The sequence below is a fragment of the Haemaphysalis longicornis genome, unplaced genomic scaffold (genome assembly GCF_048455015.1).
Source record: "Haemaphysalis longicornis isolate Haplotype H1 unplaced genomic scaffold, Haemaphysalis longicornis Haplotype H1 scaffold_8, whole genome shotgun sequence".
Lineage (NCBI taxonomy): Eukaryota > Metazoa > Arthropoda > Arachnida > Ixodida > Ixodidae > Haemaphysalis > Haemaphysalis longicornis.
The window spans coordinates 110,150,059-110,165,419 of NW_027526445.1; the positions used below are offsets into that span (position 1 = coordinate 110,150,059).

Genomic DNA, 15,361 nt, shown 5'->3' on the forward strand with positions numbered 1-15,361 from the left:
ACCCCCAAGTACTTATATTTGTTTGCATAGCTTATATTAGTGCCTCCTAGAGTATACAGGAAATTACTGGGACTTAGTTTCCTGGTGATATGCAGTAGCAAATTTTTTTTAGTGTTTTACTGCATGCCTCCGTTCTGACACCAGTTGTAGATAGCGATGAGTGTTTCTTGTTAAGCCACATAATCCCACGGTGAGGAAATTTGTTTTAAAACAACACAATCATCCGCTAACAAACGCACAGACACATTTTCAGGAATGACAATGACAGAATATAACTAAACGCTGCTGTAAAAAGGAAATTTAAAGCATTTGAAAATATTTATAAATGTAAAATTCAAGGAGAGAAAAAAAGATAATTGGGAAGACTTAAAAGAATACTAGGTATGTTGCCAGCATAAACAAATCCACTTAGAGCTGAAATTGAATAGACGTTTTTGACATCCGCAATCGCACTACTGTTCACTTTTTTACTCATGGAAATTAGCAGCGCTTGTGAAGGGGTGTAGAGTTTTTAACTGAAAGCCGCGGTACTCCGCGAGGCTTCGTTTCCATTTGACATGACTAGAGCATTAATGTTCACAGAATTTTGTGTGCGTTGCTATGACCTCCTTGTTTATATTTTTATGTGGTCATTGGTTCGAAGCTTTGTTTGCTTTCAACATTTGTCCATAGCAAACGTTTAGTATGATGTTCTCATCGGCGAAATCAGTTAGAAAATAATATGACTCAGAGTGGGACAAAAACACGACAACCACGGAAGAAAATTCAGAAGAGGTTTCTGAAGGGCTGGTCAAAGAATAGAAATCGTGTCGCTCCCAGCAGTCTAAGGGACACTCCCTCTGAGCTGTGTTAATTCGCCTTCTTCCGAATGGTTCCTTATGCGGCAACTCTAGCAAGGCAGCCCTTTTTATGCATCCTTTCTGTGACGTTACTCCTTGAGGTAAGGGCAGGTATTGCTCAACGAGGAAGAAACTTTCAATGGAGGGGGACATAAATATTAGTCCTCCTATTTATCTGTGACCATTACATTTTATTGCGTTCCAGCGTAGAGACTCGAAGGGTGTCCATAACGCTTTACACCAATTAAACATAACAACTTTTCTTTGCCAAGCACGTGATTGATTGCTTGGTTGGTTGTACGGTTTAGTGCTCTGAGGCAATGCAGGTGATGAGGCGCGCCGTAGTGAAGGGCTCCGGATTAATTTTGACCACCTGGGGATCTTAAAATGTTCGCCTAAATCTGGTACACACGGGGTTCTGGCTTCTCGCCTCCATTAGAAAACCAGCCGCTGCGGCTGGCAATTGAACCCGCGTCCTCGTGCTCAGCACCACAACGCCTTAGCCACTCAGCCACCGCGGCGGCTATATGTCACGGACATAAATAACACGATCGGAAGAAGAATATTTAGAAACTCGAGCAAAGGGAGTGCATTCCCCAAGACCTTCGCGCTCTGCTCATTTGCCTGAAACGGCAGTGAACCTGAGCGTTCCCTGGAATATGAAACACCTTCACAAACTCTAACTAAAGCATTTCTGATTTGAGAAATCAAATTTTGGCTGCTTGCGGAATATACATCCGGCAAGCAGTTATATGCTGAATTGTAAAATCGGTACAGTATCCAACCGAACTCTTTTCTCATAATCCATCTGACTGTAGCTGTGCACTTTTTCCTTTCTTCAAACCACGCTTGCACGCAATACGTTACTAGTGCCGCGTTACTTTTACTCAATTACACATATAAAGTAAACACTCAGTATTTCCCGACGAAAGATGCTCACCTTGGGTGTTATTTGTCAGACGGGGTAAATAATAACGCAATTTAGATCAGGAAGCACCGGGTAAGGCCCATTTTGCACTACCCAATTTTGTGATCATTTTTACTGATGTGGCTATCTCAATGTTCCCGGCATGTTTAGGAATAATTTCTTGCATGGCGGGGATGCCAGTTGTAGTGTGAAAGAAGAATACATTGTTATGCCCTGCCCCGCTCAAACCAGAGGAAAGCAGTTCCGTGTGAGAAACCTGATCCAGACGATTTGTCTTAACTTTGCAAACACAAGATGCACTCATGAATGCGAGAGGTCACCGGTAACCAGCTTGTGACGCTTGTGACGGATACATATCATTGTTTGTAATGGAGTCAGATTTCTCTAAAATACACCAACCGTTTCTAAAACACATGTACACAGTTTCTGCGAATGTTTCTGTAGACACAATTGTCACGTTTAATAAAGATGTCCTTTTCAGAAATGCTTTCATAATCAATGGCTACATAGATATGCAGCTACTGCGGAAATATAATCACGTTTGTGAATAAAATAAACCCTGCAGCCCATTTGGTTGTCAAAACCACGAGGAACGTACTTTGTGAATTTAAAGTAGAGTACTACCCCGTCTACACAAGCAGCCCAAATCCCTTCGAACCGAATGCCATTTGCCTCAAATTAGGGGCTTCGAATGCCATTCAGAATCTGGTGTACTCCGCTACAATTTGGATGGCAGTTGTAAGCTTTTGCAAGCAAGCGTCATTCTGTTGTGGCGCTGCTGCCGTCGAATTCTGATTGCATACACTAATGTAACAATCAAATTTAGGTGCAGTCCTTGGCACCGAAAGGATATCAAAGTACAAATAACGCAAGCCTTGGCAAGAGTTTGGTGTGTTTTTACTTAATTCTGTAACAACAATTATACTAGTTATTTATTACATTTAGGCGCATGTTTTGGGATGTCTTCCGACACTGGTTTGCCGCTTGCTCGCACTGGTGTTGAGTATATAGAAATATTACAACCTGATATACTAATCTAAATTAATTAAAGAGATCCGCACAATTAAAAATTCTTTGTTTGATTTATTAGGCAAGAAATATATTTCTAATGCACAATAAACACTGTGCACGCGAGTGTGAGAAAAGGCATTCCAGAGCCTCAAATGCCGCTGGGGATGCTCACTCGGCTCGACTGTCAGTTCAGCCGAATGTCATTCTACACCCCAGGGGAGTTGCCCAACGTGCGTATTTAAGTCGAGTGACATTCGGTTCGAACGCATTCCAGATGATAGTGTAGACGCAACATAACGCTGTCTTGTGGAGCCTTGGTGAGCACTGAAGGATTTATTACAAATTGAGCAAGTAACAACTAATGATATTAAATTACTCTCATTTAGTAACATCAGATGTGCATCTACATCCTAGCCTGGATTTTAGATTGCTTACTAAATTCGAGTTCAAAAAAGAAAAATGTGCTGTACAATATTGCCGTATTTATAAAGAAAGTACAAATGCTTGGACAAAGCGCTCTTCAATCCCTATTCACTTTTTACAGTGCACAAAATATATAAATACTTCTTTCTTACATTCGTATGGTGACTTGGGGCAGTCTTTTAGCCGGCATTTGTAGCCTTCATGGCACTGAAAAAATTAAACATTGCATGGCATGAAACTCCCTCCCCATAATTGGCACCTGACAATTCCTAGTATTTCTTAATTTACATGACAGACCACCCCATGAATGTTAATGATAATGTTATTCTAATATTTAAGTACCACTGCATCCATTTTAGGGGAACCGCGATATAGTATTCAGGACCCAGACAGGTTCTGCGAACCACACGGAAATTTTACACATTCTTGTGCCATAAGTGAATCGATTTTACAATTGTAAGGTCAGAAAAACATTCCTTCAATGTAGGTAATGCAACCGCAAACGGAGTGAACCAACAATTTGTGAACGAGGATTGAAACTACGAAAACGTAATCATTTTTACAAGTAATGCAGCCTGTAGTACACTCGTGGAGCACTCTGAGTTAAGGAACAGTAGGATACATGTGTGGATACAGGCCGGGATATACAAGAAATGGGTACGTTTCCAACAAGATTGTCCGTCAGGGCCGTAGGGTCTGACGTAGCAATTGCAAAACGGACTTAAACCAGGTCAATAAGCTGTGGTAATAAGGACGGTGACATTATCGATTAGGGGACAAGCTCGCTTACATAGTTGCCATGCGTCAATTGTCAATGGGTACGACGCTATTCGCATTGACGTTGTTCTCTCATGAATTACGGGTGATATTAGTGCTCCCGGCGGACATTTTCACCTCTTCGGACACCTCTGGTGCGTCATTTCGACTTGCTTAGCATTTCGGAAATTGTAGAATTCCTTACAACCTCTTTATAAATTTTTACTATTATTCGATCGTTTCATGCACAGTACTCTTATTATAAGGGTTTGGCAACCAATGACAAAAAATTATGTCTCCGTTATAACCGTTGGGTACCCTCAATATCCTCCTCATCAGTGGCAGCACATTTGGGCCTGTTTCAGGTCGAAGGTATTCCCTTGTAGCCTTTCAATTACTTTTTACTCGGGCTCTCCGAATACATTTGGTGTATCAGCAAAGTTTCTTCCCTTCCCTCTCCTCGAAGTAATTGGTCTAGCTTACGTTTACTCTGGTCTCTCGGTAGCGTGGCTCTTATCCTGGCTGTTTATTCTTGGCAAATTCTTCGCATTACGTGCCGTCCCAAGGGCAACGCGTTCTTCTTATTTGAGTTACGTTTTCCATGCGAGTTTGAAACTAATCTTTAAGGTTATACAATTGTTTGAGAAGCGAAAATTATAGGAATGTGCAAAAACGCTTTTAAGTTTAATGTTGCGTCGTGCACATTCGGCACAATGACGTGCAAACTTGTTTGCGCTCATAACGTCAAATTTCTACTGCATAAATGGCGACCTGGTGCGGCTCTCTATGGCCGCCAAAAAGATATACTTACGGAGCAGGTCTTTCGTGTTGCAGTGATGCCTGAAAAAGGCGAGACAAATACTGTGAGTATATATTAGAACACAGATCCCTGCTTTTTTATGAGCAAAACAAAGGTGAGGGATTTCGTCTCTTACCCCCGTTCGCCTCAAGTTATAACGTGTGTCCCTCTGTGTCGAACAAACCAGCGTACTCTGCCTTGTGTAGCCGATGGATGCGATACACCATTCCATAAACGCATAATTCGTCTGCAGATTATGTTGCTTTTTTCACTCGTTGGAAATAAAAACCATTATGCATATGCAGGGTTGGTACATATGGGCCTACGACATGCTGCTCACTTTCAATACGCCATTAGGACCATTCAACCAAAACGCTTTCTTATGCCTGATAACTGTCGGATCTAAGTGTCAACATAGAGCTCTTACAAAAGCAGTGAGGACACCACTGTACGTAAATAACACGCGCGAACTTCTTCGTCTCAGCTTTCAAAATTTATTCTGTAATAAGAACTTGTGCTAATTTTAGTTTTCCTCGAAATGGCAATATTTGGATAAAAAGTGTACGTTTTATTCATCCCCGGCGTTACTTTATGACATGATCTTACCTAAATTAAACTCGCTGCTCTGCCGCATCTGGCAATGCGACAGAGCACATCATATAAACAGTGCTCAGCCTTCGTGTTTTCACTGTTTTTTTTTAATTCGGGAGAAAAAAAACGCGTTGTCTTTGGACGTTTGGTAAGCGGTGATAAATCCGGTTTTAAAATAAATCGTGAATATCAGAACTTCGCGATTTCTTTTCAGAAATAAGATCATCGTATTGAAACATTAGCATCTTCAAACAGGCGAAATATTTTCACACAGGAGGAAGTTTTACTCGAAAGAACTATCAACAGTGTCAAAATTCCGAACGCGTACATCTCCCGCAGTTCTTCCAATCAAGCGGCCATACTCATCATACTAACACTAAGAGCTGCTTGAATTTGTAATTAGTTACATTGTCAGTGGGCTTTTCTTGCCCGGCAGAAAAGATAAGATTCACTAATTTCGTTCTGCATTTTTACTTGCGCCCTGCGAATTCTATGTATCATGTGTGTAGGAAATTCAATTTCCAATATAATTTTTAATGTTTTCTCTATTGTAAACATACCTTTGCAGGGCCAGATGATTCGCTTCAGGGACATTTTGTATCCTTGAGGATGAGATTATAGTAGCGTTTTGAATTCGCCGCAGGTTGTGTGAAAGAATCGGGCAACGAATTTCGCTCGGGATTTTTCGTGGTACTGGCGCATTTTCGAGATCACAACATGCGCTTGTAACGGATAAATTCCGGGCCGAAGCCCGCAACCCAGTTTTTTGTCAATGTTTTTCGGTGGGGAAGTTAAGACAGAAGTAACCAGGCGATATGGGTTTTTATCCAAAAAATGGAGAACCTATGTAAATAGTATCCGTGGACTTTCTGAAGACTAAGTTATAACTTGTAAACGCTGATCCACAAGCTACATTTATCCCCGTGTTTCTAATTGCGATACAAAACTAACGCCCGAGAAGTTTGTGTATAAAGACGCCTTCCGTCCCCCATATGAAGTTTGCTAAAGCACAGGCATTACAAAGGTTGCTTATTATTCGTCCCGGTTTGCGTCAAAACGTCATGGTTTATTGGTGGAAAGCAACACCATTGAGGAAACAACGGAGTACATGAAAGAAAGGACACGGCGCTTTCTGCAAGAAATGTACCAACTAGAACAACGTATCGCCATTCTTTGTTTATTGCCTATGAATCCACGCTTGCTCTAAGAAAAACAAGCCGCCAAGTTTCCAAAAAACGTTTATTACATTCAACTTTTTGCAGTGTTAAACTATGTTTATGTGTTGAGGGAAAGCCTAAAAACCGCGTCGACAACTTGTAAAGGTCTGAGAACCATGCAAAATACTCACAGTAGCTCCGCGTGTGGCAGTACGAGCCGGATGAGTAGTTGTAGTGAGGAACACAGAATTTGCCTTCGCTACAGTCGGTGTCCTAGGCAGCATAGAAAATGACTTTTTTTTAGTTGTTGAACGGTCGCGTACTACGAGCACATAATTTTATATCTCACTTTTTGGCAGATCATTTTCAAGTATACACTGCAGGCCGCAGTAATAACCCTGCGAACCAACTTTCCGAACTGCAAACATTCGCTACGCTCTTCATTAACCACAGATGCACAGTAGAGCGTCTCTCATTTATACGCGCACGAAGCCATACAATTCAATACCTCCCGCAATCAGCTATGCTTATCGTAGGCTTACATAGAAGTTTACGTTTTTACTTACATATCTTTTTTACTTACTCTTAAATTTCTTTTTCTGCTTTGCAAGGACCTCACGCACGCAGAAAGTTAGTCAAAGAGTGCGTAGGTGATAAAAGGCTTTAATTAAAGCCCTGGTTTCCTGTAGCATCACAAAAGCCATTGATGTTCGGTCCACGTCTCAGCTTTGAGAGAAGCTTTTTTGTGAGGACCTCTATCTGTTACTTTATATTCGTAGGTTATACTTGTAAAAGTTTTTTTCTGATGTGTGGTAATCCCATAAACTCCGAAGTATCAGTATATTTTGATGCACTTAACTTTTAGCTAGCTCATGTTCTTTTTATATGGATACTTTGCTTTAGGATAGGTTTAACTAAACCAAACAACCAAGCTGAAGCGTCATTTTGTTGAACGAACAAGAAGGCAGTCAAAATTAATTTGTTCAGAAAGAAACTATTAGCCATTTTGTTTCTGAAGCAAGCAAAGTTGCAGGTACCGTGTAATAAATTTTTATTACGAAAGCCACTCTTTTATACAACCCTTTCTGAAGCCAAATATTGCCTTTAGTTAGGTGCACATGAAAGAAGTGCCACAAGTGATGCTTTTTTTTAATTTTATTGTGCCTTACCTTGTTTCATAGAAAAATCTGCATTTCGTTTAATTCCAAATTTTTCACAAACCAGAAGCACACCCATAATGTGAGGGGCATCTAAATTCTGCTGGGCGGGAAATCACTCTCCTGAATATAAATTACGAGAGTTTTAGGGATTCACAAACAGTAATTCTTTATATGTATGTGTAGCTTCTTTAAACACACCAGATGTAACTCTACTTGCCATCGTTCGTGTCATGCTTGAGTAAGCAGGTACTGCAACTGTCATATAGTATTACTTCGCATTCCAGTTTCACCATGGCACCTGAATAGTCTTAAATATCAGCCCCATCAAGTAATAATATGATTGTGAGGACTATGTCTATGAAAACTTTCGAGAACCGCATCATTTTTACCTGAAAGGACTAAGTCTAGTGAGGCACGTGATATTACTCTTCCTGTGAATTTTACTCATGTTCTAAATGTTGATTTCAATGAGTGAACATGACACCATGAAGGTATTTCTAGAAAATACCTTTTTGCATAAAGCAAAATATTCTCATTTTAAAGCGGCACTGACACAAAAATTTTGCATCTTGTTTTTTTGGTTGCGATAAGTAACTAGTGACCTACGTATCACCTGTAGAAACCTCCTTTGCTGCAGCGTGCGACGGTTGTTTAATTAGAGGCCTTTTCAATGCCGCCAGTCGCAGTTTCGGTTTCAGCGGGTGCAGCGAAACGATGGATTTTGTGTGAACAAAGATGACCACGTGACCATCGGAGGGATATCACAGAGCAGAGCGGCCGTAGCACTGTCGAATCCGCATCGCCGGCAGTTTCTGCGAATGCCCCCACGTACTGATCTCGTGGGCCGCTTAATTAAAAAGCGACCGTGGACGTGGCGCAGGCGCTGCGAATGCAAATGCTACCGCGGCTAAAGAACGACTCGCGACGCATTGGGTGGCAAGACGCGCGCTGGGAGCAGCCGGCCGGTCTGCCTACAGGTCCGCCTACTGATGTGTTCGGCTCAGCACTGCGGCGGATATTCGATTGCTGCTCCCGTAAGCGATGCAGATGACAATTTTTAATGAAACCCGCCATCGCATCATTAACTTGTTTCTCATATAAGCTGCCATGGTTGGGCTTGGGTACAATTTCGTGCAGCGGTAACAAGCTATCACTCGAGCTACCTGCGCCGGCCTGGGCCACTTCGCGGCCGTGGCCGCCGCCTGCACAGCGACCGCGCGGATAGCTCAGTGGGCTTTTCGTGCCTCCGGCGCGTTTTCGCGTCCAATGTAAATAAAAAGTGATAGAAACAGAGTGCCTGGAATCGCTGTAGAACTTTGGTCGCGGCCAGCTGCCCGATGAGCAGTCGAAATCACGGCACTTCCGCCACCAACGATCGGGTCGTTCGATCTCCGAGCAGAAGCTCCGCCCTCCGGCCCTCCGATTGTAGCGGCGAGCTGGGCCAGCCGGCGAAAAACGCCGGCAATGCGGAAGCGGCAAACACAAACTCGTGACGTTCTTGGATGTTCTTTATTTACAAAATATCCACGAGATGTTGATTGCGTGTGGTCCTCTGCTGGCTGCTCGGTTGCGTTTCGCACACTTTAAAATTGATTTTAAATATGTTCTAGGCTGCATTCGCCGCAGGTATTTTGCAGATGATGTATATGTGTTCACACCACCTATCTCCGAAGTTATCTCGCCTTCAAAATTTTGTGTCAATACCCCTTTAAAGGCATTCTTTGATGTGTAGTTCTGTTGATCGGATTGATCGATTGATTGATTGATTGATTGATTGATTGATTGATTGATTGATTGATTGATTGATTGATTGTAGGGTTTGCCGCGCCGGCGCAACGCACGCCATGAGGCGCGCAGTAGTGGAGGTCTCCGGGTTCATTTTGACCCCCTGGGGACTTTTAACGTGCGCCGAAATCTTGTACGCACGGGCGCTTTTGTTTTCCCCCTCCATCACAAAAGCGTTGTTCTGTGTTCTGAGTACGAGAACTGTAATTGGATTGCCACACATCTGACATTCCCAACCGGACTTCTCCACCATTTCGTTGCTATTTTTAAGGAATAGAGGGACGCTTAGCGGGGGAAGTCGGACAAATTGGCTATTAACTGACGCCTACATCACATTAGCGAACGTTACACCGGATGAATCTAAAGAAGGAACATGTGTTGCCCTTTCTTTAGCTTCGTCCTGAGTAATCGACATATCACCTAAAGCATGCAGATACAAAAATAGCCGAAGTCACATGTGTTACAGCTCACGTGGTGACAAAAAAAACGGGTGGAAGAATTATATTATTTTTCTGGAGGTACTCTTCTTCGAGAATATGGTGGCTAGCGACCGTTCCCAAGTAAGCGGCAAAAAAGGGTCCGACTCGTTTTTTTTTTTCAATTTTTACCAGTCAGCGGTAACCACACTTAAATGTTCCGTAGCGTGTCTCACAGACGTTCCATTCATTTGGTTAGGTCGCGTTTAAATGTTTGAAACGTTTCCCAGCTATCATAACCCTTCAAATTATAGTCCACCATGCCTTTCGCATAAATACGAGTGATATTGCATTGAAGCTGAGTCATAACCCACAAACTTCTAGAAATTAAAACATCAAGCATGTAATCAGAAAGCTGCAACAGGATGTGCCCCGACAGAGCATAAACACTTGACCAGCAAATTGTAACAAAATAGTTGATGTGTACCAGCGACGTAACTTACAGTTGTGCACGTAGCATTGCAGGTGACGTTGGTGGCTTCAAGAAGTGTGGCTGGAAGGAACAGTTCCAGCACATGAAAAACAATGTGCACTATGGGTTTATTTCCATTGGTACTTTGAACAATGACAGCAGGAGGTGATACGGCAGCAGTGAGACTTCGCTATTGAGACAGTGCCGAGCACTCGCAGGTACGTTGTAATGGTGTCCCAAACAAGGATTTGCGTTGTCGTCATGTGGCATTTTTGTGTCGTTTATTGGTCTGATGCATGGTCAGCTGTTGATAATGTGCATAGTACCAATAACTCACCAAATATGTGCTGCACACAAACGCAATTTAAAAATTGTTTGAAGCGTAATTCCAGCGCAAGATTATGCTCGGGGACCCATTTATCTGTGTAATTAAGCTCTGAAAACGAGCAGACTTTAGCTTGTAACCCTCATGTTCAGAAATCGAACCTATTTGAAAAAGTAGTACGGGAACTGATAGGGATCGACTGTTGTGTGCAAGAAAAAATTACTTTAATTTTAAATATCATTGACGAAACAAACAATAAATACGTAAACAAATATAAGTGAGTAAATAAAAACAACTAAATTCTCCTCAAATAATTGGTGCCTTCGTACTTTCAATGGTACATTACGAAAAATTACGGTTCGGTACACTCGCAAGACAACTACATAAGAATAACAATCAGGCTTATCTTGCTGCAAACATCAAACAAGTTAACAGAAAATAACCAAGGCAGGTCAAAATGTGGTGAGCCCCCATGCAACTTTTTTGCACTTTTCCCGTGATGTACCAAGTACGGACTGCAGCAGCCATCGATACTGTGTGCAACCACAACTTTGCGATTGTTCTGGCAATTTCGCTTCCGTTTTACCGCGCCAGACCAATGGTATCATGCCGTTACCCACTCCGTATTGTTTCATCTACCTCACTCATGACGTCACTGCCAGGAGATAACAGTGTTTCTGGATATCTTTGTTCCCTTTTAGTGAAAACAACGTCATTGGGCACACGATAGGCGTATAAAGCAAACTATTCAACCCTATATAGGTCGACAGATGTAACCCTGTACGTTTCTTACACCGTCAATTCAATAACAGGTTAAACGCTATTTCATTTACAAAAAATGCACTCAAACGTTTCGGAAGAAAACCGTAAAGTGCCTACATGGCGGAAATATGTCTCCCGAGTGAGCACGCCCACAAGTGTGGCAGTAAGAAAACCGCGGCTGCTGGTGCATCCGGAATCACGTGGACACAGACAAAACAAGGCAAAAAGCAATAGCAGGGTAACGGGAAGGAGGAAAGGCGTCCTAATAACCCGAAATCGAACTAACCAGCGCGTAGCAGCAGCCAGGTTTAGGCGCACCTGGCCAGCGAAAGTATTGCACACCTCGTATTGCGCCAATCAGTCCCCTGCTTCTCTTACTGTGATGCTACCTCAAACAAGTGATTCTGAGATGGTACATCTCAACTTATGTAATTGATTTAAACTCCCACAAACTCCCGCAGTTTAAAGTATCTGAGTCGTGCCTGCCATGGTTCGAACAGTTTTCTTTACTTCACACGATATGACCTTCGACATCTACACTCTAAAGAAAACTCCTGGTTCACCTTCTCCACAATGCGCTCGGCTGAGCAAACCATGCCGCCAACAAACAAAATGCGTATAATGACAGCAACTTGCATATAAATTGACTCATAAGCGTTATTTGTGCTTTGGCATGGCGCAATGCAGAACGCCACACTTTAATTTCGTGATGCCAAATCGCAGACCGAACTTTTCAGTTTAAGTGTATGGTCGGCATCGTCATTCGCCGGAATTTCATTTTGGCTGCGTGGGTGGATCAACTTTCTGCTTTTTAATGAAGCTGAACCGTAGGACTCGTGTCCTAAAGCCTAGTTTACTTCATTATGGTGACTGCTTTTAAGCAGGCTGTTTGACGGTGAAACCTCACAAACAATTTTGGACTGTTTCGTTTGGTGTCCGGAATTTTTCGGCAGCCTATAGAATGTATACAATAAGCCACCGCGATACCACCCACAACCAAGCAATAAGTCTTCGACGTATACGACCCCGGCGACTTCCGTTCGGACTGCTATAATTGAATATTTACGGTTGCATCCTGTAAACGTCGTGAATGTTACTGTCCGTGATGTTGACCTTGTTGTCGGCTTGTCAGCGCTTGCTCTTTATGATATTATCCTAATTAAGAACATTGTCGCCTGGTGTAATTATTACACGTATTTCTAAAAGTTCGGCGCAGTGTTTGTTATCCCTACGTGAAAAACGGAAAATTAAGTGTAAATTTATGTTAATTTTAAAAGCCGTTTTTGAAGCATCCACCTTTGCACAAAACTTTGAAGGTGTCTCGGTCACGTATAAAACATTTGTGAGACAAAGATACCTGAGGGCTCCCCTAGTTATTATATCTGATAGAAGACTGCATGAAAACAAATAGGTTTACAGGGACACCTCACAAATGAGGGCTGGGCTCCCTCTGGCTCCCCACCCAGCGTTAGACGCATCAAGTAATACAATAAACCTCACGTAGCTGAAGCATTGGCAACGCAAAGATTTCGAACAAATTTCCTGACCATTAAGCATACCAGACACAACTTAAGAAATTAGAAATGCTGTTGCTTCACTCACCAGCAACCGTCCCAAAGATGACCAGAGTAATTACAATCATGTCAGGCGCTTTGATGGAGGAACTCAACTTCAGCCCTCGCCGTGTGTTTGGCTCGCGCAGAAACACGGAACGACTTGCTCTAAACTTGCAGCACCGACGCTCTAACAGGCGGAGAACATAGAATTTACGTCGTCTTTACCACTACCTTGATGACGCACTTTCACAATACCTCCCGGCAGCGCTGGTCATCGCATGCTAAACGAAGATGTTGGAATCCCCTTCGCCTGAAAGAAACTTCTACCTTGTATTGCGGCAACTTTACAGCTTATCGATGACTGCGAAACCCTCCGGCGACTTGCCGGCCACTGGTACCAAGCAAGATGTTAGTACACAAACCCGACCTAAACGCGGTGATCTGAAAGGGCAACGACTTTTCAGATTGTATCAGCGTGCGTTTGTGTTAATGTACAGCGATAAAATCCTGAAAGTCTAAGCACCGATACACTGCCTAAACCTCGAGAACAGCAGGCTGAATATTTTGCACCGCGAAAGTTTCCTCTTCACGTGAGAACGAATAGCGCGTGACCAGCATGCCTGCTAGGTCGTTAGTAACTGGTTCCTGTTATCTACTTCTTATTTTGCTTGCCTTCTTTCGTCATTCTAAAAAAGGGCGAGACACTGCAGCTTAAGGAGCATAGGCAAAGCTTGCAACCTGTTGGTGTGCACATAAGGAGCTTCAAGCAACGTTGATTGAGAGACTAAAAGTCCGCAGTCACGTCTCTTGTGCTCCCGCAACACTTGTTACGTGGGTTCCTTTCAGTGCTTCTGCAGTGCCCCTGCCTATAGAGGGAGTCCCACACAACAGCCAGCTGTTCGTGCTTAGATGATACCGTGAAATCAGCCTTGAAGCGTGCGATTAGCCGGGCAAAAAACCTACTTGCGAAGCAGAATAAGCGCCCTGTTTAACCGTTTCACCTATTTAATATAATGAATCCGGTGAAGCGAGAGCATTATCAGATGCGATTATAAGGGCGCGAGTATTTCGGAGATAGGAAGCTGTCATGTTGTTGATTGTAAAGAGCGGAAACGTAGAAAATACTTCCAATCAGGGTTGGGCAAAATTTAAGCCACGGCTGCGGCTTTTATTCAAGTAAGACGAGCTTTTAACTCTACTGCACTGGCTGCTGCAAGCTCACTCTGCTCACACGTATCACTTTAACATGATAAATACCCAACTTCATAAGCTTTTTGATATGTTACGTGTTGATGTGTCCGTGAAAACACTTTATGAATATTTATCTCTATTTTGCAATCGAGAAGAACACATACAAACGTTCTAGCCTAAGTCTTTCATAGTGTGAAAAAGCCTAGATATTGGCATCGTTATCAAAAAGGAAATTAAACGCAACTATTTTCAAAACACCCGATATTCCGCGTTTCTTAAGCTAGTGCGTGTATACGGGCCTGAAAGCAGTGTTGTTTTCTTACTGGAGATTATCAGGATATAACAATAAACGAATCCCACGAACAAAAATCGGCATCTCTACTATACACAAGGCGCGCATGAGGACTGTTGTTCTATGCAAAGATTATATTTTCTTTCTTTAATTGCGTGTTTCGTTTCCTCATTCGCAAACATCTCACAATTGTTCACGCTGATTCAATTGTTCAGCCCACCTTCAGCCATTTCTTAAATTCACCATGCCGCCATTCCACCCTTTTCGCGGGCAGCCATGCTTCTGTAAGTAAAACGGGTAGTAATTTAAACCAGCTCGTTCCTAATTTATGACCACGATTTCAGGGTAAACGCCAGCTTCATATGACGCTCACACCAACATCGCCCGCGAGCGGGTCCTGCAGATACCTAGACTCAGTTGCAGAAGCCTTTTTTGTTTTTTTTTCTTCAGAGTTTCATGTACTGTTCTTCGTCAACAAAAACTCCCGAAGCTGCATATGACTTTGAGGTCCGAGGGGTTCAATAGCTCCGGATGTTGGAAACCAAACGGCCCACTCTATGGGTCCTGTTATTTTAAAATGTATTTGACTTCGGCGGTGACAGCGCGGTTATAGAACCCACTGGGTTCTGGAATGTTCTTTTTCGTCCCGAAAGGAGTTAGGAACGTAGGCTCGATCTAGGCAAATTCTCTAAAGTGCACAGTAAGCATTCCTTTCATTGGGGTTACTTGACATACAGGATGAAATTGTTTGTGCGAAGCGCAGACATAAGCTATGGATCTGTGCATTTTTCTCCTGCTTGAGCAAAAATGCCTGGTGCAAAGCCAACTTTATCACGAATGATCAGCTGAAAAAGTATTCGGCTGTAAGTGTTTACCTTCGAGATAACCTACGTCAACG

General features: G+C 42.7%; 1 protein-coding gene across 1 annotated transcript in view; it reads right to left on the reverse strand.

The window, feature by feature from the left end:
- The window catches only part of LOC144149009 (uncharacterized), a 31,184-nt gene extending 17,655 nt beyond the window's left edge, over positions 1-13,529 (reverse strand). Inside the window, exons 1-5 of the mRNA XM_077680537.1 lie at positions 13,027-13,529; positions 10,369-10,418; positions 6,696-6,777; positions 4,769-4,797; positions 3,354-3,408 (exon numbers count right to left, since the gene is read on the reverse strand). Of these exons, the coding sequence (XP_077536663.1) occupies positions 3,354-3,408; positions 4,769-4,797; positions 6,696-6,777; positions 10,369-10,418; positions 13,027-13,066 (256 nt within the window). The 5' untranslated portion in view covers positions 13,067-13,529. The remainder of the gene's footprint in view (positions 1-3,353; positions 3,409-4,768; positions 4,798-6,695; positions 6,778-10,368; positions 10,419-13,026) is intronic.
- Positions 13,530-15,361: the final 1,832 nt, after the last annotated feature.